At 43.0% G+C, this 27798-nt stretch overlaps 2 protein-coding genes across 7 annotated transcripts in view; one reads left to right on the forward strand and one right to left on the reverse strand.

The window, feature by feature from the left end:
- The window catches only part of MNS1 (meiosis specific nuclear structural 1), a 32983-nt gene extending 12419 nt beyond the window's left edge, over nucleotides 1–20564 (forward strand). The window contains exons 5-10 of the mRNA XM_007520919.3: nucleotides 138–367; nucleotides 1577–1793; nucleotides 2322–2429; nucleotides 3385–3642; nucleotides 17233–17358; nucleotides 19196–20564. Coding sequence (XP_007520981.2) covers nucleotides 138–367; nucleotides 1577–1793; nucleotides 2322–2429; nucleotides 3385–3642; nucleotides 17233–17358; nucleotides 19196–19288 — 1032 coding nt within the window. The 3' untranslated portion in view covers nucleotides 19289–20564. The remainder of the gene's footprint in view (nucleotides 1–137; nucleotides 368–1576; nucleotides 1794–2321; nucleotides 2430–3384; nucleotides 3643–17232; nucleotides 17359–19195) is intronic.
- TEX9 (testis expressed 9) overlaps nucleotides 20151–27798 on the reverse strand; it is a 28879-nt gene continuing 21231 nt past the window's right edge. For 5 of the 6 annotated variants that reach the window (XM_060178219.1, XM_060178224.1, XM_060178222.1 and 2 more), the window contains 2 exons: nucleotides 21359–21493; nucleotides 20151–20422 (listed from right to left, as the gene is read on the reverse strand). In XM_060178219.1, the coding sequence (XP_060034202.1) occupies nucleotides 20345–20422; nucleotides 21359–21493 (213 nt within the window). In that variant the 3' untranslated portion in view covers nucleotides 20151–20344. The remainder of the gene's footprint in view (nucleotides 20423–21358; nucleotides 21494–27798) is intronic. The other variant, XM_060178220.1, reaches the window with a different exon arrangement.

Genomic DNA, 27798 nt, shown 5'->3' on the forward strand with positions numbered 1-27798 from the left:
CACGCACAGGCACACACACACTCGCACATGCACGCACACACACTCGCACGCACACACGCACATGCACACACACGCACGCACACACACAAAATCATCCGGGGATCACATCTGCTAAATGGATTTTGTTTCAACGACAGCAACGTGATGCTGAAATAGCCAAAACTATGATGGAGGAACACGAGAGGCTGATGAAGGAGGAGACTGCTGCAGAGGCCAGACGGCATAAAAGCAAAGCCCAGTACTCCCACGACCTAGATAAGCAACTTGTAGAGCAAGAGCACAAGAAGCAGGAAGCTTACAAGCAGCTGCTGAAAGAGAAGCTCATGATTGACGAGATCGTTCGGAAGATCTATGAAGAAGATCAAATGTGAGTGCCCCTCAGCTTCTTCCTTTATTATTCATTCATTTATCTATTACTGGATAGAGACAGAAATTGAGAGGAGGGGAGATGGTGAGAGAGAGACACCTGCAGCCCTGCTTCACCACTTGCAAAGCTTCCCCCCTGCAGGTGGGGACCAGGGTCTTGAACCTGGATCCCTGTGCACTGCAGTGTGTGCGCTTAATCAGTGGCGCCACCGCCTGGCCCCCCTTTATTTATTTTTTTAAAATATTTTTTCATTTAGCCCCTCAGCTTCTCAAAGCGTCTAAACACTGTGTCAGGCAGACTTTAGGCTTGTGGTGGAGAAGGGGCACATCTATGGGGAGTTTCTGGTACGGTCACACACACAGAAACTGGCTCTAGTTTCTCTTGAGTGGCATGCTAGTGAGATCTCTTGTTTATTTATTTAATTTTGATACAGACAGAGGCAGAGAGAGAGAGTGAGGAATCTTTTTCCAGTGCGGCGGGGGCTAGGCTTGGCCTGGGTCGTGCACATGGCAAAATAGTGCACTATTAAAATAAGCTATGTCAGCAGCCCTAATAATCAGTTTCTGATCATTGACCATGTTTGCTTAGTGACTGAACACTTGAATTTGTTTTTTCTCAAATACGATACAGCAGAGGGCTAGCTTTTTTCTGCATACACTGCAGCAGTGGGGTCCTTTACGTTTACATAAACAGGCATTTAGTCTTTTGAAACAAAATACATAAAACTTCATTAATAGGTTAGAGGAGAAGCATAATAGTATTCTACTCAGAGAAAATCCATGCCTTTCCTTATACTTAGTGTTTGCTGCATGAATAAGTGAACTGCAAGTACGAAAAAGCCTTTCTCCCCAGTGTCAGTGATCAAAGGAGAGGACTGATATGTTTTGGTTTTTAATTTTTAAAATATTTATTGATCCCCTTGTGTTGCCCTTGTTGTTTTATTGTTGTTCTTGACGCCGCCGTTGTTGGATAGGGCAGAGAGAAATGGAGAGAGGAGGGGAAGCCAGAGAGGGGGAGAGAAAGACAGACACCTGCAGACCTGCCTCACCGCCTGGGAAGCGACTCCCCTGCAGGTGGAGAGCCGGGGCTCGAACCGGGATCCTCACGCCACCTGCGCTTAACCCGCCGCGCTACCGCCCGACTCCCAGGACGGATACGTTTTATAGTTACCCTTGTTACTCTAAAGCCACATTTACTTTTGCTTCTTAGGGAAAAACAGCAAAAGCTAGAGAAAATGAATGCAAGCCGAAAATACATAGAAGAATTTCAGAAAGAGCAGGACTTATGGAGAAAAAGGAAACAAGAGGAGATGGAAGAAGAGAACAGGAAGATCCTGGAGTTTGCCACCATGCAGCAACAAAGGGAGGAAGACCGGCTGGTGAAAGTTCAAGAGAATGCAGAGAAAAGGCTACAGCTTAAGAATATGGTATGAAGAGGCCAGAGAGGCGGCTCAATGGGGAGAGTGCAGGGCTTGCACATGTGCGGCCCTGCACTGACAGGCCAGAGCAGTGCGCTGGTCTCTTGATCTCATAAAATATATACATACATACATGTATATGCATACATGTATATGCATATGTATACATACACGTATATATGTATATTTATATGTATATGTATACATACATGCATATGTACATGTATATAATATTTATTTACTTTCCCTTTTGTTGCCCTTGTTGTTCTTATTGTTGTTGTTATTGATGTCGTCGTTGTTAGATAGGACAGAGAGAAATGGAGAGAGGAGGGGAAGACACAGAGGGGGAGAGAAAGACAGACACCTGCAGACCTGCTTCACCGCCTGGGAAGTGACTCCCCTGCAGGTGGGGAGCCAGGGGCTTGAACTGGGATCCTTAAGCAGGTCCTTGAGCTTCGATCCACATGCGCCTAACCCACTGCGCCACCGCCCGACTCCCTGCTGTGAATATTTATGTACGTGTATTTAATTTAACAGCTGTCTCAGAAACTGGAAGAAATGCTGCGGCAGCGTGAAGATTTGGAACAAGTGCGACAAGAATTATACGAGGAAGAGCAAGCAGAACTCTACAAGAAGAAGCTAAGAGTAAGTTTTGGAAGCTGAAAGAGTGATCATCATAGAGATGCTATCATCTGAGACGGACTGGTAAAAGATGCTAGACTGAAACCCTATCTTACTGATGAGTACTATGTATTAAATTTCTGTTTGCATGCTGTGACGATGAGCTCTGGTCTAATCCAAAGCTGACTAGACTACATCTCAGCCTTCAGCGAGCACTTCAATTTTTAGGTAATGTGTGGCAAGTAGACACGAACTATATATGAAAATATTATGTGCCCAAGACCCCCCCAAATATATACACTCTAGGAATGTATACTGCTACATGTATTCATGTCAAATAAAATTAAATGACTTAAGAGGGCACCCCTGCACATACCCCCCCAAAAAAAAAGAAAGTGGTAAGAGTGAGAGTGATTAGAACTTTTAATAGAGAAGGTGAAGTTTGTTAATAGGACAAGTGAAGGAAGAGGAGGCTATATATTTAATATAATGACCAAAATTTCCACAGCTGACATCACAGATTGACTCACGTAGCGCATACTCATCCTTTTTTAAAAGGCTGATTCCTTGGCCCTCACTGTGTGTTACTCTTAAGAACCTTGAGCAGACAGCAGCAGTTACATGCTAGTTTGAGTACAGAAACAGGAGGGAGAATGCACATACAAATTAAGAGTAAGGAATAGAAGGCAATTCAAAAGTAACATGACCTATATAAAAAAAAATTGAGATCTGGGGAGACAGCATAATGGTTATGCAAAAAGACACATTCTTGAGGCATCAAAGGGCCCAGGTTCAATCCCCAGTACCACTATAAGCCAGAGCTGAGCAGTGCTCTGGTTTAAAAAAAAAAAAATTCAAAAGTTTGATTTTTAATATTCATTTCCTGCTTTAACACTAGGCCTAACCAAACTCTATCCTCCCCTTTTTATCAATCTGCTGTGAACAGTCACTGGATTTATTTTTCGCATATCTTGTTTAGGAAGAAGCAGAAGAGAAGTTGAGAAAGCGAAAGGAATTGAAGCAGAATTTTGTAGAACAAATGGCTTTGAAGGATCTGGTACTACAGGCCGCAAAAGAGGAAGAGGAGACCTTCAGAAAAGCTATGCTAGCCAAGTTTGCTGAAGATGACCGAATAGAATTAATGAATGCCCAGAAGCAAAGAATGAAACGCTTAGAGCACAGAAGGGCTGTGGAGAAGCTGATTGAAGACCGTCGTAACCAGTTCCTTGCAGATAAAGTAAGAAGAGGGGATTTTTTTTTTTCATTTTCTTTCTCTTATTTATTAGTGACTTACACTGATTCACAGAATCATAACGGGTATAATTCTGCACCATTCCCACCACAAGAACTTTGCATCCCCATTCCCTCCACTGGAAGCTACAGTAGTTCTCTCGAGTTTGCAGATATGTGTTGACCATTATTTCTGTCACTGTCTGTCTATGTTTATATATACTTGCCCACCCCACCCCCAACCATTGGTCTGTCTTCTATTCCTAAGTCACACCTACAAGTAATATGATTTCCAAATGTCCCTCCATTTTTTCCTCTTTTCTCTCCAGGTCCTGGTAGAGTTGGGAGTTCAGAACCCTCATCTCATCTTCCCCCGATTATTTCTCCCTCTCTGGGAGTGTGGATCAAAATTCTCTTTGGGGTGCAGAAGGTGGGAATTCTGGCTTCTGTGACTGCTTCTCCTCTGGACATGGGGGTTGGCAATTCAGCCCACACCCCCAGCCTGTTTCTACCCTTCCCTCGTGGGGCAGGGGTCTAGAGAAGTGAAGTTCCAGGACAGATTGGTTGCCGGGATAGCCTGAGGGTACTTCTTCCCGAGCTAGTGCTCTCTGGGTTGGAGAGAACTCAACTGGAGCTGATCTAGGCTGCTGTGTGGGAGAGGGATCAGGAACTCGTGCTGCACCAACTTCCGCAGGAGATACACTCTGGAACTCTCGGAGCCGGAAAGCAATTTCCAAGTGTCTTTAATCAGAAGAGCAGCTGTTTTTATACTCTCCAAGTAGGGTGGAAACAGGATGTGATATAGAGAGGGTGGAGAGAAAAGTGACTGGTGAAAATCAGAGTGTGACAAAGAAGGGATCAGTGTGTGACAAGGAGGGGGTGGAGCAGGAGAGAATCCTATCATAGAACCACCAATGCCCTGGAGTGCTTTATGTAAAAGTGATTTATGTAAATAGACCAAAGCTTTGGATCAGTAAAATCCCTATATAGGCATATGGTTAAGCAGAAGCCAGGGGGAGATGGCAACTACCCAACATCTCCCCCTTTCTTTTTAACTTTTTGCCATAGTATCAGGAGTGCGGGGCACTTTGTGAGGCAGGGAGACTGATAAGAGGCACACCTTTTTTGGGGTTCTACTGTCCCTCCTTGCTCAACCTCTCCGTGGAGAGACTAACAGGATTGACACACCCCTCAGGCTCAAGCCCTTCCAAGCTCAACCATATCCTCACAATTCCCCAACATCTTCCTCTTACTTAATGGCCATATATAACTGGGTCAATGTCTGTAAAAGGCTTCATCTCTGTCAGGGGAATAGCAGTGTAGGGGTGAACGGAAACCTGTTGGGAAGAAAGCAGAATGATAGTGTGTAAGTGTCTTCAAAAATAACTAGCACAAGACAGGGAGGGATAAGTAAGAGTAGCAAGAGACAGAGTGAGCCTGATGGGTGGAGGAGTGGGGGCCTGATAAGCCGAGGGGCTAGAGGGGTGATCTGGCATTGCAAAATCCCGAGTCAGCTGGCGGTAAGTTCTATGAACTGCTACAGTCATTCTTCAAGAAGTCCAGCAGTATAAAAGGAGTGTCCAGCAAGTTCTATAGAAGCATCAGTCCAATGTCAACAGCCAGGAAATAAATGCCACACGTCTATCTTGATGGAGGAGGATGGCCACCGGAACTTTTCTTCTCTGTAGAGAGTGACCTGGAACCGCCAAAACATGATGGGCGAAACAGAAGCAGGAAGAGCAGACACCAATGGTTGAGAGAAAGGCAGTAGGAAAGTCTTGTCCTTCAGAGTCTGTGAATCAGGTTCTCCAGATCGTGTCAGGTCACATCATGGGTTTCTGGGGATGGCTGTAATTGTGGGTGATGTCAGAGGTCAGGGGTCCAAGATGGATTTCTGGGGATTCTATATGAGCAGATGCTTCTTTATGCGAAGGCTTGTCATAGCTGTAGTCAATTACTTATGAAAAAACTTTGTAACAAATTAGAAGTTTACTACAATTGATAACTCAATGATTATAACTGGTTTAGGTATCTTTATAATTTTGTGTAAAGGTCATCTTACGTGACCTCATGTAGCAGTCTTTATATAGCAAAGTTTTCATACCGAGTTTAAGTTACATATATTGATTCTTGACTATTTTTACATTGGGTTTTAAGCAAACTCAGGTTACTAGAGTTAACACATTTTAGTGACAATTTTTTTTTTTTTTGGTACATTTACAATATCAGATTGATGCCAAATTTGTTGTGGATTAATTTCCACAAGATAGCTTACAGGACATTTTTGGGGGCCCTCCAAAAATGTCCTGTATAGAGAATCTGTATTTTAACTTAGGAGATGATGAATTGTCACATTGAATATTTAGAGTTTTACCTTAAACACTCAGTTACTTAAATGAATTGATTTTACCTCTTCTCGTAAAAATGTAACTTCGAAGTTACAATTTAACTGTCAAGTTAATGTTTACCAAACTTGAAACACGCATATTAAACATATAGTTTATAACACACAGGAGGAGAAAAACTTGTAAATAAGATATATCATTTCAAATGTGAATTTAGAACTACTGTCATAGTTGAACCATCTTTACTCACACAGTTTAAGACTAAACATTTCATATTGATATCAAGACTTAAAAAAGAAATCAAAAGGGGGAATGAACAATTTTTGGACTGTTTCTGGACGTCTCCAGAAACCATGGCTGCGTCCAGCCGTTTGATATAAAGTCAGTTAACTTTCAGAGTACTCTGAGCACAATGGGTCATACAAAAATTTTGGTCACTCAATTTTTTTTTTTTTCACTCACTCACTCACTCACTCACAAAACACAACTGGCCAGTCATAGCATAAGACATTCATTCGGGGGGGGGGGGGAAGTTCTGTGAATCAGATTTTTTTTTTGATTCTGCCATGCTGTATTATGGATCCTGGGGTGCATCCTGTAGCCAGTCCTCTTGCAGCCAGTCTTCTTGCAGTGTTTCTTGTTCTTCAGGGATATCAGCGCCATCATGTGGGTATTGCCGGACATGGCGGGCAGGAACCCAAACAGGCTTGGAGTAATTTTGTGGAAAAATACATGCGAAACCCCTCCCCATAGTCAACAGGGGGTCAGGTCCTTTCCAAATTTTATCAAGTGGGACTTTCCATTTGACTTTAATAGCTGGGAGGGTGGGTGGTGTTTGCCAATGAAGAATTATAGGAGGTTGGTCGGAGTTTTTGTAAATATTAAAGAGATTTAATGTAGTTAAGGCTTTTGCCAGCTGGATATTAGGGGGGTACATTTCCCCTTTTTCTTTATTTAATTGAGCCTTAAGAGTTTGATGGGCCCTCTCAACAATGCCTTGTCCCTGTGGATTATACGGAATGCCTGTAGTATGAGTAATGTTCCAGAGGGAACAAAAATCTTTAAATTGTTTGCTGGTAAAAGCAGGTCCATTATCCGTTTTAAGTTGAAGAGGTAAGCCCATTACAGCAAAACAGGAGAGCATATGGCTTATAAGCTTTTTTGAGTTTTCTCCAGTCTGAGCTGTAGCCCACATAAACTTAGAGAAGGTATCAATTGAGATGAACACATATTTTTGTTTGCCAAAGTTAGGTATGTGGGTAACATCAATTTGCCAAAGAGCGTTGGCTTTTAAACCTCGAGGATTAACCCCCAGAGTCTGAATAGCAGGTGTTTTGATTAGACCTGCACAGGAGGAACATGTAGCAAGAATACGTTTTAACTGTGGCAGAGGAATATCAGGAAATCGAGCTCGAAGACCTTTAAGATTAACATGGGTTAGGGAATGAAAGTCAGCAGGATTAGAGACAGAGGCTAGGAGAATTCCTGTGGAGGCAAGGCGGTCAGCTGCAGCATTCCCTTCGGACAGGGGACCAGGAAGAGAGCTGTGGGAACGTAGGTGCTGAACATACAGTGGATGGGTTCGAGAACAGAGCATAGAGGCAATTTGAATTAAAAGAGGAGAAAGTGGGTTGTCATCAATTCTTACATAAGATCGAGCAAGCCATGCAAGTAAGTTAACAGTATACACACTGTCAGAAAAAAGGTTGAAGGATTCTGGTACAGCTTTTAATGCAAGGAAAACAGCATAAAGTTCTTTGTACTGAGGGGAATTATCAGGAAGTTCAGTAAAGAGAGGTTTGGGGTATTGCTGGTCTGGATAATATATAAGGGCAGCAGCTCCCTTTTTTCCACCATCAGTGAACACTGTAGGAGCAGAGGGGATGGGATCTCGAGAGAAAAGTTTAGGTACTAGTAGAGGCAACAGAGGTAAAGAAGCTATCAAATTATTAGAGGGAAAATGATTATCTAATTGTCCTGGAAAACCCATTAAACTTATGGCAAAACGAGAATGGTGGCGTATGAGCCATTCTGTATCAGTGAGAGAAAAGGGAAGAATGATTGAATCTGGTTCCCTTCCTAAGACCTGAACCGATCTGTTTCTTCCTTGGCGAACCATAAATGCTAAGGCATCAATCTCGGTAAGGAGTCTTGGAGCTCCGCCTACTGGCGTATGAAGCCATTCGAGAACGCCATGTTTCTGCCACAATGCCCCCACTACCGTGGGGGTGGAGTTAAAGATTAGAAGATTTACTGGAGAGGAGGGGGAGAATCGAACGAGGTGCATGTCCTGGAGAGCCTGGTTAACTTTTTCCAGAGCCAAGGATGCTTCGGGGGTTAACATACGCTTTGAGGAGGGCTGTTTGTTTCCTTTTAACAGATCGAACAGTGGTTGCAGGCAGCTCGTAGGCAGATAAAGATACTGCCTAAGCCAATTCAAATTTCCAAGAAAACTTTGTAAAGAAGCAAGAGTGAGATTAGAAGGAAAAGTAACACAAGGTTTTAAAGGACGAATCTGCGTTAGGGAAATCTCTGAGCCTAAGAAAGATATTGGAGGGATTAGCTGTATCTTCTCAGGAGCTACATTAAGTCCACTTCTCTTTAAGGCAGGGATTAGAAAATCACGTAGGGCGGAGAGATCTGTGTCTAATTCTCCCCATATTAACACGTCATCCATATAATGAAAAACCTTAAGGCCCTTATGAATATATGGGAAAAGGGCAGATTTAACAACCTCTTGACAAATAGTAGGACTATTAGCCATGCCCTGGGGCAGTACCACCCATTCAAATCTATCGGCAGGGCTGGCATTATTAATAGAAGGAACAGAGAAAGCAAAACGTTTACAATCTTGTGGGTGTAAGGGAATAGAGAAAAAACAATCCTGTATATCAATAGCTATGATTGGAATTCCTGTGGGAATTGCGGAAGCAAGAGGCAAACCCCTTTGGGGGGAGCCCCAAACCTGTATGGTTTTATTAACTGCACGAAGATCTTGGAGGAGGCGCCATTTTCCTGAGCGCTTTTTAGTTACAAAGACTGGAGTATTCCATGGGCTCCGAGAATGACGAATGTGTCCCAAAGATAACTGCTCTTGGACGAGTTTTTTTAAAATTTCTAGCTTCTCCCTAGGCAAAGGCCACTGTTCCACCCAGACAGGCTCATTAGAAAGCCAATCTAAGCGGGGAGTTCTGTTACGAACAGTGGCAGTTAGTATTGGGGGTGCTGGTTGGGTCTAGCAGTCTCACAGGAGTGAGTGTGGTGTCCTGCAGAGGTGTCTGAGGATATCACTACATCTAAAGATTCCAGCAAGTCTCTTCCCAATAAATTGGTGCTTATATCAGCTGTTAAAGGCTGAAAGCATCCGGTAGTCCCTTCTGGATCTTCCCACACAAGGGAATCTCGTGTGCGGAATGCCTGAGTCAATCCTCCAACACCATGTAAGCGTGGTCCTGGGAGGAGTTCCCAACTCTGGGGAACCTCTGCTTGTCTTAATATTGTCTTATCTGCTCCCGTGTCAATCAAACATTTAAAAGGAATATTACCAATCTTTACTGTCATAGTTGGGTGACCCCTTTCTAAAACAGGGGTGGTCCATAAAATCTCAGGCTCTGAATTCGAGCTGTTCTCTTGCTCCAGCCGGTTATTTCTATGCTGGAAGTTCCCACATACCGCGGGTTCCTCCTTCTGCTCACCCTCTGTTATTGTTACTTGGCGTGGTGGGTGTAGCGATGGATTGGGTCCCAAGCTGGGCTTCTGTTTGTGGAAGAAGGGCACAGCACCAAGCGGACGACCTGCTTCCTTCCCTCTTGGGGGCGGGGCTAAGGGAAGCCCCATACCTAGTTTAAATCCCTGTTTACATTTGGCAGAGGCGTGCCGTTCCTATGGAACCTTGACCAACAATCTCTCCTCCAGTGAAATCCTTTCTGGCATCTGGGACAAGGCATTCGTGGTCTCTGATTCTCTGTCTGGAGGCGGGGTTGCCCTGATTGGAGGTGGGGTCGCCCTGACTGGAGGTGGGGTCGCCCTGACTGGAGGCGGGGTCGCGGTCTATTTTCTGGACATTGGTTACGCCAATGCCCTTGGCGACCGCACTGAAAGCAAGCTCCTTTTTGCTTATGTAAGGTAGCTGCATAGGCCTGTAACATAGGTCCTTGAAAAGAGCTTGATCTGAGATCCTGTGTAGCTAGAATCCAAGTATCTGGGTGTTCGTTTTTAAGAGTGATACAGGCCTGTCGAAAATGCGGAAGCATTCCATCCCAGACTATGGATCGCAGAAGGAGAAAACGAGCGTCAGGATTATAAATCTTCCTTTCCAAACTCGACTGGACCCTGGCAATGAATTTAGCGAGGGAGTCATCAGGTTCTTGTTGCAGGGAGAGAATGGGGGCTGAGGCTGCTCCCATGGGTGGTGTTAATCGCTCCCATGCTTTTAATGCACACAGGCGTACTTGATCAAAATACCCCGCTGGAAACTTGGCTTCCGCCTGTTGAATCCCTGTTTCTAATTGGCCTGTTCCAAACAATGCATCAAAATTACCCTCTGGCTGATTTTGAATATTTTTCCACGATTGTTGTAAACATTCGTCGCGAAAGAATGCCTCCCATTGCAGGAAGAGGGGGCCTGGGAGCGTAGCACGAGTCACATCTCTCCAATCTTGAGGGGTATTAAGGTTCTGAAGCAGGCCTTGTAAAATGGACCTGGTCCATGGGGCATGAACACCGTCATCTTTGATAGCCTAGCGTAGTTCCTTCAGGTCTGTGGCGGAATATGGATACCAGGCCTGAGGTTTTTGTCTATTGGGGGCAACATTGACCGGAAATGTGTGGACTTGCTCTGATAAGTGTGTAGCGGTAGGAGGAGTCATCGAAGTGGAAGCTTCTGGACAAGTGGCCGAAGAAGTGGTTTTGGAGGCTATAGGAGAATTCGGACATGTGTCTATCCAAACAGGGGTGGGTGAAGAAGTAGCCGTGGAGGCAGCAGGAGGTTCCGGACACGTTTCTGCCAAAATGGGGGTGGCCGAAGAAGTGGCTGTGGAGTCCAAAGGAGAATTCGGACACATGTCTGCCAAAATAGGGGCCTCAGGGCAAGATGCCAAAATAGGGGCCTCAGGGCAAGATGCAGAGGAATTAGGGTGGGTCAAGATCACGACAGGCCTTTGCTTCTTCTTGTTTTTAAGGTGCTGGTTAAGTTCTATGATTACTTCCTTTATCTCTTTGACCTCAGCCTCTAGGTCCTTAAGCCTTTTGAGAGGTTGACCTATATATCCCTTAAAAGCTGCTATGATGACCAACAGGATATAAGGTGAAGCCCTGAGAAAAATGTCCCAGATATATAAAAATTGTATACTGGAAAAAGAATGCAGGCTTTGGAAAAGATTTTCCATGGTGGAAAGATCTCCGGAAAACAATAAGAAAGAAAAAAAATCACAGTGCCTTAACACAATATTGCAGATACCCAAAAGGTGTGTACTTATCTAAGATGTCTTCTTGTAAATCTGCTGCTTACGGGTCCCTGTTCAGGCGCCAGATGCCGGGATAGCCTGAGGGTACTTCTTCCCGAGCTAGTGCTCTCTGGGTTGGAGAGAACTCAACGGGAGCTGATCTAGGCTGCTGTGTGGGAGAGGGATCAGGAACTCGTGCTGCACCAACTTCCGCAGGAGATACACTCTGGAACCCTCGGAGCCGGAAAGCAATTTCCAAGTGTCTTTAATCAGAAGAGCAGCTGTTTTTATACTCTCCAAGTAGGGTGGAAACAGGATGTGATATAGAGAGGGTGGAAAGAAAAGTGACTGGTGAAAATCAGAGTGTGACAAAGAAGGGATCAGTGTGTGACAAGGAGGGGGTGGAGCAGGAGAGAATCCTATCATAGAACCACCAATGCCCTGGAGTGCTTTATGTAAAAGTGATTTATGTAAATAGACCAAAGCTTTGGATCAGTAAAATCCCTATATAGGCATATGGTTAAGCAGAAGCCAGGGGGAGATGGCAACTACCCAACAATTGGTGAGGCTGCCTGCCCAGGGAGGTCAGGATGGAATGAGAGTGGCATCACCAACTTGGTGGTTGAAAGGCACTAAGACTGTAAAGCAGGACATACTGATTAATAAGCAGGAATCAAAATGTAGAAATAGAGCAGATGACAGTAGGGATCTTAGGGTGGAAACAAGTGAGGAGGTCTATTTTAAGTGTGTTCCTAGGGACCTATGACTGTTTGAGTTTTTGCTTGTGTTTGATAGCTAACATGGAGGTGGACTGAAAATACTGTCTGCAAAGATGGTGTCAGAGTTGAGAATAGGGCAAAAAAAATTAGATTAGGGCAGAGAGTAGCTCTCAGTATTGAAGAAAATCTCTGACCATAATTAACTGTTTACCCCATCAGCCTGACCCAGGGCCCACATAGCACAGGGGCCTGTGTGATCTTTGAGCCCGCTGGTCTGAGCTCACAGTTCACCATCACAGCTGGGAATATTGTATTTATTGAGTTATCTGTTTATTTTTGCAGGGATACAATTTTTTTATTAATGATCTAATATTGATATTTTAAATTATAAGATAACGGGCGTAATTCTGCACTGTTCCCACCAACAGAGTTCTGTCCCCCCCACCCCCCACTGGGAGCCATAGCAGTCCTCAGGTCGCAGATAGGACTTAACTATTATTTCTACAACCATCTATATTTGTCCGTATTTGACCATTTTTTTCCATGGTCCCATCTTCTCTTCCTTTCCAAGTCATACCTACACCTATTACCACGTCTGAATGTCTCTCTCTTTTTCCTCTTCTCTCTCTGGGTCTTAATGGGGTTGGAGTTCAGGGTCCTCTGGTCGTCTCCCCCCATATCATTTCTCGCCCACTAGAAGGATAGACTAATTTCTTCTTGGAGTGCAGAAGGTGGGAATTCTAGCTTCTGTAATTGCTTCTCCATTGAACATGGGTGTTGCCAGGTCAATCCATACCCCTAGCCTGTTCTATATTTCCTTAGTGGGGTAGAGCTCTGGAAAGGTGAGGTTCCAGGACACATTGGTAAGGCTGTCTGCCTAGATATAGAAAGTTAGATTAGGACAGAGAGTAGCTCCCAATATTGAAAACAATCTATGAAGAAAATCAACTACTTACTCATCAGGCAGACCCAGGGCCCATATATATTCATATTTAGCACAGGAGCCTATGTAACCTCTGAGTCCCGGCCAGTCTGAGATCACAGTTCATGGTGACAGCAGGGAACAGTCTAGGCTGCATTTATTTCAGGACCACACTTCGAGTGGCAGAGCAGGATAGCCCAGCCGCTCTTTGGAGAGTGGGGCAGTCCCTACAATTGCCACTTTATAGGGCAGGCAAGTTCCCGGCGTGGCCCACAAGAGGCCTCATGATGATGACATTCCTTATGGAAGTGACCAAATGGTGGTGGAGAGAGGATTCTACTAGAGGTCTATGAAATGATAGGTGGTCTAGTAGTGACCAAAAAGGCCCTCTTCAAGCGAGCCAGTCTCTCGCCCTTACCTGGCTTTTGCAGTCCTTTCTTTACCTGACGAGCTTAGACTTGCTTCCAGTTGTCTAAGTGTTGAGTGTCATTCGTTGTATCCAAACCAGTATTAGGCTTTCTTTGGGCCTATTAGGTTGCCAGGCTCAGGAGGTTAAGTCATAACTGGTTAGAGAATTTCTGATGCCTTCTTTAGGCCCTTCTAGTAGGATCCCAGGCTTCTTAGGCCTAAGTCTAACCATGGAGGCCTAAGTCTAACCACTTTTGCTTTGAGGTAGATAATTGTTCCTTGCTTATGGACACATGCACACCTGGACCCACTACTTTAGGCCCTGGCCTGTACCCAGTATCTATAACTTTGTTAGATAATGTGTCGCCTGAAATGGAATTAGGTAGTCCCATGTGTTAGAGAAGACCTAACCAGATTAGAGGGGTTGGCAGGTTGACACCTGAGGCTTGGTGTCTCTGGCAACAATCCGCAGTAACAAGTCAGTAGCAGCATTGGTAGTCTTAATTTAGCTGAAGTTGACAGAAGCAGTATGACAGTAAGGTGTCAGAAGGAACATCAAGAAATATGGGCGTAGTCCTAGGGGTCCAGGACTAGGAGGAATAAGGATCTTATTCCCAAATGGGAAGGGTTTCTTGTAGTCTTAGAAAGAGTTTAAAATAGCAGTAGTTAATTATTATGACCAAATGAGTTGGGGGTTTGTTTTTTCTATGAAAATCCAATGGTTAGGAACTGCTATAATATACTTGACCTCACTAGGCCTTGTGCCCTTCAGGGATATCTGCTAATCACTCTATCTTAAATACTGACAGGGACAAATGGTTTTGATCTATCTGGATTAAGGTTATGGACAACTTAGATATTTAAAAAACTATACATGCAAATATATTTTTAGAGCTCCTTTAACAATTGAAGCCCAGTGTCAGAATTTGATCATTTTACAAATCTGAAACATGAAATACTAAGGTAAGTAGACCCAGAGCTATGGTCTAGGCAGCTAGGGAACTTGAAGCATTAAATCTATATCCCCTGACATGATAAACTAATAGTGACCTATGAGACTGAAAATTAATAGGATTATAATAGCACCTTTCCCACCACTAAGGTTAACCACTATCGTTTTCCAGTCTTGGATATAGGTTGACTTTTTTTGTTTGTTTTCAAGTTTAATTCTCTAAATTCCACAAGTACAGCCACCCTGGAGTTTATCTTCTTTGCTAAGTGTAATCTTCTCTAATTCCATCCATTGTATCCCAAAGGATACAATACTTTATATTGGTGAGTAGTACTCCATGGAATGAATATACGTCCAGTAACTTTTTTATTCAGTCAACTGTTATGGGGCAGTCTGGTTGCTTTCATATTTTGGCTACTGTGAATAACGCAGCTATGCATGTGGGTACATATATCCCTTTGAATCAGTGTCTTTTTATGATCTCTTTGGGATAAGTGCCTAGGAGTGGAATTGCTGGATCGTAAGGTATTTCCATCTGTATTTGATTTAGGGTTCTCCACACTGTTCTCCTTGCGGTCCACCAGTTTGCATTCCCACCAGCATGTCAAAGAGTTCCTTTCTCTCCACATCCTTCCCAACACTTATCTTCTCCTGTTGTTAATGAAGACCATTCTAACTGGTGTGGGGTGGTTCACATTGGCTTAAATCCGCATTTCTCTGGTGATGAGTGAATTGGAACATTTCTTTATATCTGTGTGCTACTGGGTATCTCTTCTTTAAAGAACAGGCTACTCATATATTCTGCCCATTTTTTCCTTCTTGTTGAGATATATGAGTCCTTTATAGATGTTTGATATCAGCTGCTTGTCTGAATATGGTGTGTAAATATGTTCTCTCAGTTGCTAGGTTTCCTGTCTATCCTTACGGAATTTTCTCTGGGTGTGTAGAAGCTTTTTAATTTGATACAGTCCAATCTTGCTTTTGTTTCCCTTGCCCCTGAGGTGGAGTCTCCAAATACAGCCTTAGTGTTCATGTCACAAAATGTTTTCCTGATGTATCTTATACTTTCAGGTCTAATGTCCAGATCATTAATTCATTTTGAGGTGACTTTGGCTTACGGTATTAACTGGTGTTCTGGTTTCATTTTTCTGCACGTAGCTGTCCAGTACTCCCAGTACCATTTGCTAGAGACCTTCTTCTCCATATTGGGCAGTTTGGGCCCCTTTGTTGTATATATGCCTCTATGTGTAGATCTGATTCTGGGCTCTCTTACTCCATTGGTCCATGTGTCCATTTTTGTTCCAGTGCCGCACTGTTTTAACTACTATTGCTTTGTCGTATAACCTGAAGTCAGGAACCATGAAGCCTCATTCTTTCTTTTTCCTCAGGAGAGCTTTTGCTATTTGTGGTTTTTTAAATAGTTCCACACGAATTTTTGAATAAGTTGTTGTGTTCTTAAAATGTCACTGGGATTTTAACATGGATTGCATTGAATCTATAGATTGCTTATGGGGAGGCCAGGTGGTGGTGTACTGGGCTAAGCACACACACTACTTAAAGCAAAGACTCGACTTTGAGCCCCTGGCTGCAGGGGGAAAGCTGTGCATTTGGTGAAGTTCCAGATGTCTGTCTGTCTCTCTCTATCACCCCCTTCCCTCTTGATTTCTGGCTGTCTCTATCCAATAAAGATGTTTTTTGTTGGTTTTTTTTTTTTTTTTGTGTGTGTGTGTGTGTTTTTTTTTTTTTGCCTCCAGGGTCATTGCTGGGCTCGGTGCCTACACTACGAATCCACTGCTCCTGGAGGCCATTTTTTTCCCTTTTGTTGCCCTTGTTGTGGTTATTATTTCTGTCATTGTTGTTGGACAGGACAGAGAGAAATGGAGAGGAGAGGGAGACAGTGAGGGGGAGAGAAAGACAGACACCTATGGGCCTGCTTGTGAAGTGACCCCCCCACCCCCGCAGGTGGGGAGCTGGGGGCTCAAACCAGGATCCTTACGCTGGTTTAGTGTTGAGACCATAAAGACCACTAAGTGTATGCCATCAATGAGTTTATCTTAGTTAAGAAAAAAATATTTAAATGATTATAAAGATAAATCCAGTTCATTTGAGAATAGTTCTGTAAGCATGGATGTCTTGGTAGAGGAGAGGGATCGTGTATGCTGTACTGTAAGCTGTGCGTACCCAGTATATGTATACATTTAACCAATATTAGTTGAATCGGGGCTGGGTGGTAGCCGTCTTGGTTGATTCACATAGTGTAGTATATAAGGACCCGGGTTCAAGCCCCTGATTCCTATATGTAGGCAAAAAGCTTTTCAAGTGGTGAAGTAGTGCTGCAGAATCTCTCCCTCTCTCTCTCCCTCTATTACTCCTCCCTACTGAGTTTCTTTCTGCCTCTACCCAATAAATAGTAAATAAAATATTTAAAAATATGGATGTACTCTTTAAAATTTCTGTTGAATTAAAACACTACTTTGGAAAATAACATTTTCTTAAACATTTTTTCCTTAGTAATGAAGATATTCTGAAAAACTTCCTAAAACTTCCAGCCCGTTAACTATTATCCTTTTAACTTTAAGGGACTGGTAACTGTAAAACATATTATATATATATATATATATATATATATAAGTAGTCTACAAAAACATCAACTATGAGCATCTTTTAAAAGTGTGAATAAATCGTTAAAACTTTTATTTAAAATTTAATTTCTGGCTGAGTTTACCACAGGAATCAACTTTGCTTGACCACATTTTGAAACATAAGTGTATTTTGTGGCAACTAATTATACTTTTCTGTATTTCTAGCAACAAGAACTGGAAGAGTGGCAGGTGCAACAAAGGCAACAAGGATGCATTAACGCGGTTATTGAGGAAGAGAGGCTGCGGCTTCTCAAGGAGCATGCCACACGCCTGCTAGGCTACCTACCCAAGGTAAGATGGTTCACCTCTAGGTTAAGTGAGTGGTAGTGGGGAAGAAACACGTGTCAGGCTTTCAGAGGCCCCAGGTTTCACTCACTTCTTTTTTTTTCCACATTTTTTTTTACTGTCGTAGTTACTATTATTGTTATTGATGCCGTCGTTGTTGGATAGGACAGAGAAATGGAGAGAGGAGGAGAAGACAGAGAGGGGGAGAGAAAGACAGACACCTGCAGACCTGCTTCACCACCTGTGAAGCGACTCCCCTGTAGGTGGGGAGCCGGGGGCTCGAACCGGGATCCTGACACAGGTCCTTGCTCTTTGTGCCACATGTGCCTAACCCGCTGCGCTACCGCCCGACTCCCTTCACTCACTTATGTCAGGAAACAACAGTGAAATTTTTGTCCAGTTACTGGACACCCCTAAAATGAAAGAACTGGTTGTGACACATTCTTAGAAGTATGAGATAGGTTTACAGAGTTCAGCTCTTAGATGTCATTTCCTCCCTTCTCTGAAGGAGATCTAGATCTTAAGCTACCTACAGCCACTGTGGGGTCCTGCAGGCACAGCTCATGAGTCGTGAATCTTCTCACTGGGCACACCAGCAGCAGACGCGCACTTGAGTGGAAACAGGTCTGCTCTTCAACAGAGGGTTATAACTACATATTAAGTGATCTGAAGTTTTGAAAATACTTCTATAAAAAAATATATATATGGGTGTCGGGCTGTAGCACAGCGGGTTAAGCGCAGGTGGCACAAAGCAGAAGGACCAGCATAAGGATCCCGGTTCGAACCCAGCTCCCCACCTGCAGGGGAGTCGCTTCACAGGCGGTGAAGCAGGTCTGCAGGTGTCTGTCTTTCTCTCCCACTCTCTGTCTTCCCTCCTCTCTCCATTTCTCTCTGTCCTATCCAACAACGACTACAACAATAAAACAACAAGGGCAACAAAAGGGAATAAATAAATAAAATAAATATTTAATATATATATATATATATATATGACTATATACTGGGACTATAGTCGTTCTTTTGATTCATAGTCTGAATAGTTCACTTAAACATCTAAATTCATGTAAATACAAATTTGCCATTCTTCCCCTATTAGAAATTTCAGTAATGGAGCAAGCGTGTGTGTGTGTGTATCCATGTTTTTAAAATATAGTGACTGGGGGGGCTGGGCAGTAGTGCACCAGGTTAAGCACACATCATGTAAAGCACAAGGACCGATGCAAGGATCTCAGTTCGAGCCCCCGGCTCTCCACCTACAGAGGGGTCGCTTCACAGGTGGTGAAGCAGGTCTGCAGGTGTCTGTCTTCCTCTCCCCCTCTCTGTCTTCCCCTCCTCTCTCCATTTCTCTCGGTCCTATCCAACAATGACAACAATGGAGAAAAGATGGCCACCAGGAGCAGTGGACTCAACAGTGTAGGCACTGAGCCCCAGTGATAACCCTGGAGAAGAAAAAATAAAAATATATATACATATATATAGTGACTTTTTAAATATATTAAATGGATTTTGGCCCCAATTACAAGGAGGTAGATAGCAAATGGTTATGCAAAAAGACCCTCATGCCTGAGGCTCAGAAGTCCCACATTCAAACTCCCCCATCACCCCACCACCACCAGCAGCAGCAGCCGGAGCTGAGCAGTGCTTTATAAAAGCACACACACACACATTCCAGTAATGGAGTGAGTGTGTGTGTGTGTGTGTGTGTGTGTGTGGCCACACGTTTTAAATATATTAAACTGATTTCATGACCTTGGAGATAATTGTACAAATTGCCATGTCTGCTGTACATTTACTAGTTTGCAAGCACTTAGTGGAATTGACATCTAAACTTTCTTTCTTGCAGGGAGTATTTAAAAAAGAGGATGATATCGACATGCTTGGTGAAGACTTCAGGAAAGCTTATCAGAAAAGGAATGAAATCCCTCGAGAGAAGTGATTCCAGGTTGGGAATAACCGGATTCTTCTGCATGTCACCACTAGATGTCAGTGTAGTGTGTTTTATAGGTCAGCCCTGGGTGATGCCAAACATCTCTCTTTCATCATCTGTAAATAGTTTTATCTATGAGAACACATTTGATAAAGTTAAGCAAACCATGAAACATTTAACTTTAAAATTTGCTTTCAGTTACATTGGGGCTTGTTTTTGTCCTGGGAATCTGAACATTTGAATTCTATCACCGACATTATTGCAGTATGCCCCGTGTAAAAATAAATATAGAGTCAAGCTAAGACACCGTGTTCTCTTTATTACCCTATTTCCCTGCCTATTCCCCATGGACTTTGTACTATAGCTTTATTTATTTATTATTTTTTGCTTGCTTCTAGGGTTATTGCTGGGGTGCTCCTGTGGCCTTTTTTTTTTTTTCTATTTTACTTTATTTTGTTTTTTGGATGGAACAGAAAGAAATTGAGAGAGGAGGGAGAGACAGAGAGAGAGACACCTGCAAACTTGCTTCACTGCTTGTGAAGCAACCCCCCATAGGTGGGTTGCTCGAACCAGGATCCTTGCACAGGGCTCTGTGCTTCACACTATAAGCGCTTAACCTGGTGCACCGCCACCCAGCCCCCAGCTCCATCGTTTAGTTCAGTGATGCGGCCTATGGAGCTATACTGAGGCTGAAGGACCTTTTCCTGCCCTCAGGTAAGAAAGGTAGAGAGTAAGGAATTTCAAGTGTTTTATTTCCTACCTAATGTGCTCAATTGCCAACAAGAACTTTTATTAATTTTTCTCAGATGAATTGTTAATCATATTCAAGAACATTTCTAACAAGGCTAGAATAACAGAAAGATAGCAGAAACAAGTTTGATTCTTGTTGCTTTATTTTATGAAAATATTTTCTTTTTCTAATATCTAAACAGGCAATTCTTTTTGAAACTGTTTCAGGTATCTCCGTTACTTATAAAAGACTGAAAATAATACAAACCAGTAAAACTTGTATGTGCATGTGTTCACATCACACACCGTCACAGTCACAGAGACTGAATACACCACTTAGGAATCTCCCCACTCGAGCGCCTTAATAAATTCCTCTTCAGTGAAAGACAGCATCTTGGCAGCTTCGATGTGCATCTGTGTTTTTAGAAAAATATTGTTTTAATTTAGTATTTAGACCACAGAACAAGAAACTTGTGAAAGTGTGTTTATACATCATCATGTTATGTGTGTGTGTGCTCTGATTCTAATAAACGCGGTATCTGAAGTGGTGATCACATTCACGGGTGAGCATGACATAGCTTACTGGTCCAGGGCCTGAGGTGGCAGCTCAGGTAGAGCTAGTATTCCACTCTTCAGGCCCCAGCTCCATCCTCAGGATGCGCTAAATGAGGGAGCAGTGTGCTGATGTCTCTCTCAAAGGGGAAACAGCCTCTCTGTCCAGAGGTGATACAGAGCTAGCATTGAGAGGACAATGGACTTTAGTCATCTCTGTAAATATGGAAAGCGGCAGGGCAATGAATTCCTATCTTCTTACCACGACAGCCAATGTGCAGAGAAGGAAACAATAGCAGTTTGAAATCAGTTTTTCACTTTCAAGAATCAAACAGATCCGCTAAGACGCTCAGCCTCTCACACTTCATGCTCCTCATTAGTCAGGAAGCACTGTACACGCCCGCAAGTCCCGTGTTATACGCACTGGTCTGTCTACCTGAAAATACCCAGCTACGTGGAAGACACATCTCTACCTGAAATGTATCTCAATTAGGAAGACTAGCCAGGCAGTGCATCCAGTAGAGTGCATATGTCGTCCTGTGTACAGACCTGGGTTCAAGCCTTGGTCCACACGTGTGTGTGTGTGTGTGTGTGTGTGTGTGTGTGTGTGTGTGTGTTGGGGGGGATGCTTCCCAAGTGGCAAAGCAGTGTTGCAGGTGTTTGTTTCTTTCTCCCTCTTCCCTTTCAATTTCTAACTCTATCCAAAAACAAAGTAAAAATACTAAATATTTCAGTACTGAGGACTAAATAATAACTATGGTTTATTATAACTTTGTGTTTTATCAGAGAGAAACTCACCTTCTGCCTTTTTAAAATATCAATTAATTTTAATTGTTTTTTGAATCCTAAAATTAATTCTCCTTTTTGTTTTTCTAGTTTTTTGTTTTCTAATTTTAATGCTTCAATTTTTTTGTGATCTTCAATTGCAGTATCCTGCAAAAGGGAAAAAAAAAGTCTTGTTTTTTGTAGTCTTGTTATGGAAAGAAGTGTAAAAGCTACCAAAACAGTAGTTTTTTTTTTGTTTTTTTTTTTGCCTCCAAGGTTATTGCTGGGGCTCGGTGTCTGCACTATGAATCCCCTGCCCCTGGAGGCCATTTTTCCCATTTTGTTGCCTGTGTTGTCATTATTATTATTATCATCATCATTGCTATTGAGGAAAGCTTTTAAAAATAGTATTATCAGAAGTGGGGAAACAACAAAATCAGACACTGAAAGAAAACACTGTCTCGAGGTCATTAGAGGCTGAAATAGCTGAGTCAAGAGCACGACTCACTGAACAAGCTAATACAGTAAAGCAACAGGATGACGACATAGTCGAGCTACAGAAACAGCAGAGGGAAGAGAGAGCAGAATAACAGAGGCAGAAAGCACAATTAGCACCATCAAGGATGAATTAGAGAAAACCAAATTCCTAAACCTAAATGCGCGTACACCAAGACACATCATCTGTCCTTTGTCAAGGACATAGAAAAACACACAGACTACCAGGGAAAAGAAAGTGATCAAGGCGGCAGTCAGACTCGCAAAACAAAGATGTGTCATATATTCAGATAAACTGAAAACACTGTAGCAGTATATTTGTGTCAGCATTTTTATTTACAATAGGAACCCAAGTTGCTTGGTCAGCTGCCCAAGTATCTAGCAAGTGGTGAATTAATAAACTGTGTGAGTGTGTGTGTGTGTGTGTGTGTGCGCGCGCGCGAGTCAATAGCCTTTAGGAGGAATGACAGTCTGACACATGCTACAACATGCACAGACCTTAAGCATCTGAGGCTATAGGGAAAATACAACAGTCACAGAAAAAGGCACACACCACGTGGACTCCACCTGGACCACCGTATGAACTGCCCAAATAAAAGAACAGATAATGGAGTGGTGATTACTCAGAGTAGGAAGGGAAGAATGAGAAATCACTGTTTAATGGATACAGAATTTCACTATTTACAAAATGGAAAACAAAAGTTCTGGGTTTTGGTTTCACAATAATGTAAATGTGTAATATTACTGAAATTTAAACTAAAAAACAAGCTGGCTTATTCTATGTGTAGTGCACACAATTAAAATTTTAAGTTATTTAAATCTCAGGCGGGGGTGGGGAAAGACAGCATAATGGTTATGCAAAGAAGACTCTCATGCCTGAGGCTCCAAAGTCCCAGGTTCAATCCCCGTACCACCATAAGCCAGAGCTGTGCAGTGCTCTGGTATTTCTCTCTGTGTCTTGCTCTGCATTTCTCTGCATTTTATTAATTTATTATAATTAATTTATAATAAATTAATATAATAATTTATAATAAATTATTTATTATAATTAATTTATTATAATAAATTAATAAAATACTTTAGAAAAAATTTTAAAGCAAAAAAAACAAAATAGCAATGCAGTGTGGAGTCTATATGAGCAATGTGTCTGACAGTGAAAGCTAAGAGAGCACAGAAGGCTAAATGGAAAGTAATGTTAAAACTCCACGCCTCACTCATAAGTCAACATTATTATTTGAAAACTGACAATGATAAATACAGGTGAAAAACTGCAAAAATCACACAAAAAGAAGTGTAGACATATGAGCCAAAAAGGAGAGGGGGTAAAATGTTTGAAATCCGGTGTAAGGATCCTGGTTTGAGGCCCCGGCTCCCCACCTGCAGGGAAGTCGCTTCACAGGCGGTGAAGCAGGTCTGCAGGTGTCTGTCTTTCTCTCCCCCTCTCTGTCTTCCCCTCCTCTCTCCATTTCTCTCTGTCCTATCCAACAATGACAACATCAATAACAACAATAATATCTACAGCAATAAAACAACAAGGGCAACAAAAGGGAATAAATACATTTAAAAAAAATTTAAATCATTAAAAACTCTCCACTAGACTTACCTACTCCAATTAATAAGTGATGAAATTTCATTTGCTACATTATGGATGTAACTCAGAGGAATCATGATGAGTGAGATAAGCTGAGGAGGAGGAGGAACACCAGACAATCTCACTCATGCTGTGAAAGTAGGCTAGCAAGCAGCTAGGAGCGTCACTGACCTTTCAGTGGAAGTTATGGGGAGAAGCTGTTTCCTATCCATCTTACAAAGAACAAAATGCTACAAGCAGGTCAACTAGGTGTAAACTCACCTAAAACCACACAGGAAAGACCCAGGAACAAAATGTGAGGTGGCAAAGCTCATGGTCAGATAAGTTCTGCCAAGGATAACTAGACTGTCTCACACTTGTCCAACACAAGAAAGAACTGAAAACAGTATAGAGTATGTGTAGGTCAACACAGGAACTCAAGCTGCTTGGTCAGCTCCCAAGTATCTACCAACTGGTGGACTAATAAAGCCAAAGATAATGCCGCCTCACAGGGTGAGGGAAATGAAGTCCACTTGTCAATCACCATGGGTAGAGCAGGCAGAGAGGAGATATGGGTAACCGCTTCATTAAAACGTCATTGTAACCAGTTAGCACTGTCATCTGTTGCCCCAGCCCTGTGGGTTTTTCCTGTATGCACCATGGGTAGGCACATGCCCAGAGCACTACTGACTGTGTGTGCCCCAGCCTGTCAGTCAATGACATAAATTCAAAACTCCCAAACTTTTAAAATACATTCAGTCCTGTACTTCAGGGCCCATTTCCTTTCTGAGAAGGGAGCCCTCTCATGCTATGAGTAACTTTGCTTACTAACCCTGCAATAAAAACTCTTGGCTTCTAACTTTCGTGTGTTAATCCTCAACTCTTGCTCAGTCACAAGGACTAAAGGAGCTGTAAAAACAATAGGAGAGCTTAAGAAACCAAAAAATCTGTTATATTCTTGCCTCTGGTTCCTGATTACTTAACAATTTGTTCTACTTTATATCTTAATGCTTTTTCAGCCACCAGGTGCTAGCTACCACAACGGCAACCTGACTTCCCTGACGACCTCACCAATTTGTCCTGGAATCCAACCTTTCCAGAGCCCTGTCCCACTAGGGAAAGAGAGAGACAAGCTATGACTATGGATCAACCTGCCAATGTTCAGCAGAGAAGCAGTTACAGAAGCCAGGTTCCACCTTCTGCACCCCATAATTATCCTGGGTGCATGCTCCCAGTGGGATAAAGCATAGGAAAGCTTTCAAGGGAGGGTATGGGAGCTCTAGTGGTGGGAATTGTGTGGAATTGTACCCCTCTTATTCTATGGTCTTGTCAACATTTCCACTTTATAAATTTAAAATAAAAAAATTAAATTTAAAAAAGAAACCAAAAACTGGGGAGAAGGGGGTGATATGCTGACACTTAGACTAGCTTTGGTCTACTGCAGCAAAGACATGGACTCTGAAGTGTGGGTGGAGGGAGCGGAAGGACGCTAGGGCTGAAAGGGCATTGTGGTCTCAATGCACTATGGGAGAGGGAGATGGCAGTTGGTGGTGGGTGTGGTGTGCCAGAACCAATCAAGGGAATAAGAAACTGTACGCATGTAATAAAATCTTATAAAATATCATTCCCCCAATAGAATTAAAAAAAAAAGTGCACAGCCTATTGAAAGCACACTACTATATGCAAGGACCCAGGTTCGAACCCCTGGTCCCCACCAGCAGGGGGGATGCTTCATGAGTGATGAAGTTGGTCTGCAGGTATCTCTTTGTCTCTCCTCTCTATCTCCTCGTCCCCTCAATTTCTCTCTGTCTTTTCAAATAAAAATAGAAAGAAAAAGAAAAGAAAAATGGCCACCAGCAGCAGTGGATTTATAGTGTCGGAACAGAGCCCCAGTGATAACCCTTGTGGCAATAATTAGAAAGAAATTAAAAAGCACTGAAAGTAGTAAAAGAATAAAAAGGAAGGACAAGTAGGACAAATAAAAATCAACTAACAGGAGTTGGATGGTAGTGCAGTGGGTTAAGTGCACATGGCACAAAGTGCAAGGACCTGTACAAGGACCTGCACAGGGGTCCTGGTTCGAGCCCCCAAGCCCCCGACCTCCCCACCTGCAGGGGAGTCGCCTCACAGTGAAGCAGGTCTGCAGGTGTCTGTCTTTCTCTCCCCCTGTCTTCCCCATCTCTCTAGATATCTCTCTGTCCTGTCCAACAGCAATGACAGCAACAACAACAATAATAATGACGACGATGACGATAAACAACAAGGGCAACAAGGGGAAAAATGGCCTCCAGGAGCAGTGAATTCGCAGTGCAGGCACCGAGCCCCAGCAATAAGCCTGGAGGCAAAAAAAAAAAATTTAAGAATGCTACTTGTGAAACATCTAAACGTGTAGTATGTACACCAGATGTAGTATGTACACCAGATGTCACCTATTTAAGTCAGTCATCCATGATGCAGACATGTGTGCACTGTTCTTAAAATGCTGATGGATTTACATGAAGTTGTTCACATACCAAATCTCTGTTACTCGAATTTACGAAATAGCTGGTTAGAATTAGGAGAGCCAGCTGTTATGGAAAAAGTTCTTTCAAATTCTCTAATGTATGGTAATATAAAGTACAAAAAACCCAAATTAGCAAATCCTAGGAGTCAGGCTGTAGCGCAGCAGGTTAAGCGCATGTGGCGCAAAGCGCAAGGACCGGCATAAGGATCCTGGTTCGAGCCTCCGGCTCCCCACCTGCAGGGGAGTCGCTTCACAGGCGGTGAAGCAGGTCTGCAGGTGTCTGTCTTTCTCTCCCCCTCTCTGTCTTCCCCTCCTCTCTCCATTTCTCTCTGTCCTAACAACGACGACATCAATAACAACAATAACTACAACAACAATGAAACACAAGGGCAACAAAAGGGAAAATAAATATAAAATTTAAAAATTAGCAAATCCTGACATAATTATTCCATTTCACTCTCAACAAAAGTCTTTTAGAATGCATCAAATTATTAATAATACTCTAACAAGAGGTTGACTGTTGGCTAGTTGGTTAAAATCACTCAAACTCCTAAGAATTGAGTTTCACACTATTGTGGACGGCTCTTACACATGAGCATAGTCTGATCTAAGAGCATAAAGTTTTCACAAAATATCTCAAAATTCTGTAGTCATTATAACATAGTTGCCTGTGTTCAACATGCCATGGGACTTATCAAGATCAAATCAATTCTTTGTCATAAAAGTGTTACTAATGTAATCCATAATGTGTCATCTGTGTAGGCAATAAAAGTGTCTCCCAATTTCATCATCTAAATCACTGTTAAACAATGAAATATTATCCTAAGGGGCATATTGCAATGAAGCATGACTTCTGTGTTGACACAGAACCCAAAACGAATGATCAATATTTATAGAGTGTACAGAAGGATTTCATACACACCACTAGTTGAGCCATCATTTGTTCAACAGGTATTTTGGAACAGAATGCTGGCTCGATGCCAAGCCCTGGCTACATAACAGAGGATAACTGGTGATCCTTACAGTGGCTCTGCAGCTGTGGCCATCAAAACATCATTTCCTACAGAGATGGTCACGGTGGCATTACACTTCCAATCTTTCAATGTGGCACTTGTGTGAAGTGAGTCAGGTAAGGAAACAAAACGTGACCCACTCAGATATGGTATATAAAGAAGCCATGCAAATGGATAAACAGCCACAAAGGGAATTTTCAGACTGTGACACCAAGTAGTAGTTACTAGAGAAGAAAGGGGGAGAGGAAAAAGGAACTCGGGGGTCAGACAGTGGCACACCCAGCTAAGCACACAGAGTAGGATGTAGCACAATGACCTGCTCGTGGATGTGGGATCAAGCCCCTAGCACCCCACCTGCAGGGGGCTTCACAGGCAGCGAAGCAGGTCTGCTCATGTCTCTACCTTTCTCTCCAATTCTCTACATCCCCCTCCCCTCTCAATTTCTCTCTGTTCTATCCAACTTTAAAAAGGAAAGGAAAAAAATGGTGGCCAGGAGCTGTGGATTTATAGTGCCAGCACCAAGCCCCAGCAACAACCCTAGAGGGAAAAATAGCATCAACTCTCCCACAAGCTGAACTGTCACCCTGACGGCCATGCCTGTAGCCCTACCTCACTGATCACGTCTGCATGAGCTCTCCCACAAGCTGAACTGTCACCCTGACGGCCATGCCTGTAGCCCTACCTCACTGATCACGTCTGCATGAGCTCTCCCACAAGCTGAACTGTCACCCTGACGGCCATGCCTGTAGCCCTACCTCACTGATCACGTCTGCATGAGCTCTCCCACAAGCTGAACTGTCACCCCTGACGCCCATGCCTGTAGCCCTACCTCACTGATCACGTCTGCATGAGCTCTCCCACAAGCTGAACTGTCACCCTGACGGCCATGCCT

Source organism: Erinaceus europaeus, chromosome 18, assembly GCF_950295315.1.
Source record: "Erinaceus europaeus chromosome 18, mEriEur2.1, whole genome shotgun sequence".
NCBI classification, from domain to species: Eukaryota; Metazoa; Chordata; class Mammalia; order Eulipotyphla; family Erinaceidae; genus Erinaceus; species Erinaceus europaeus.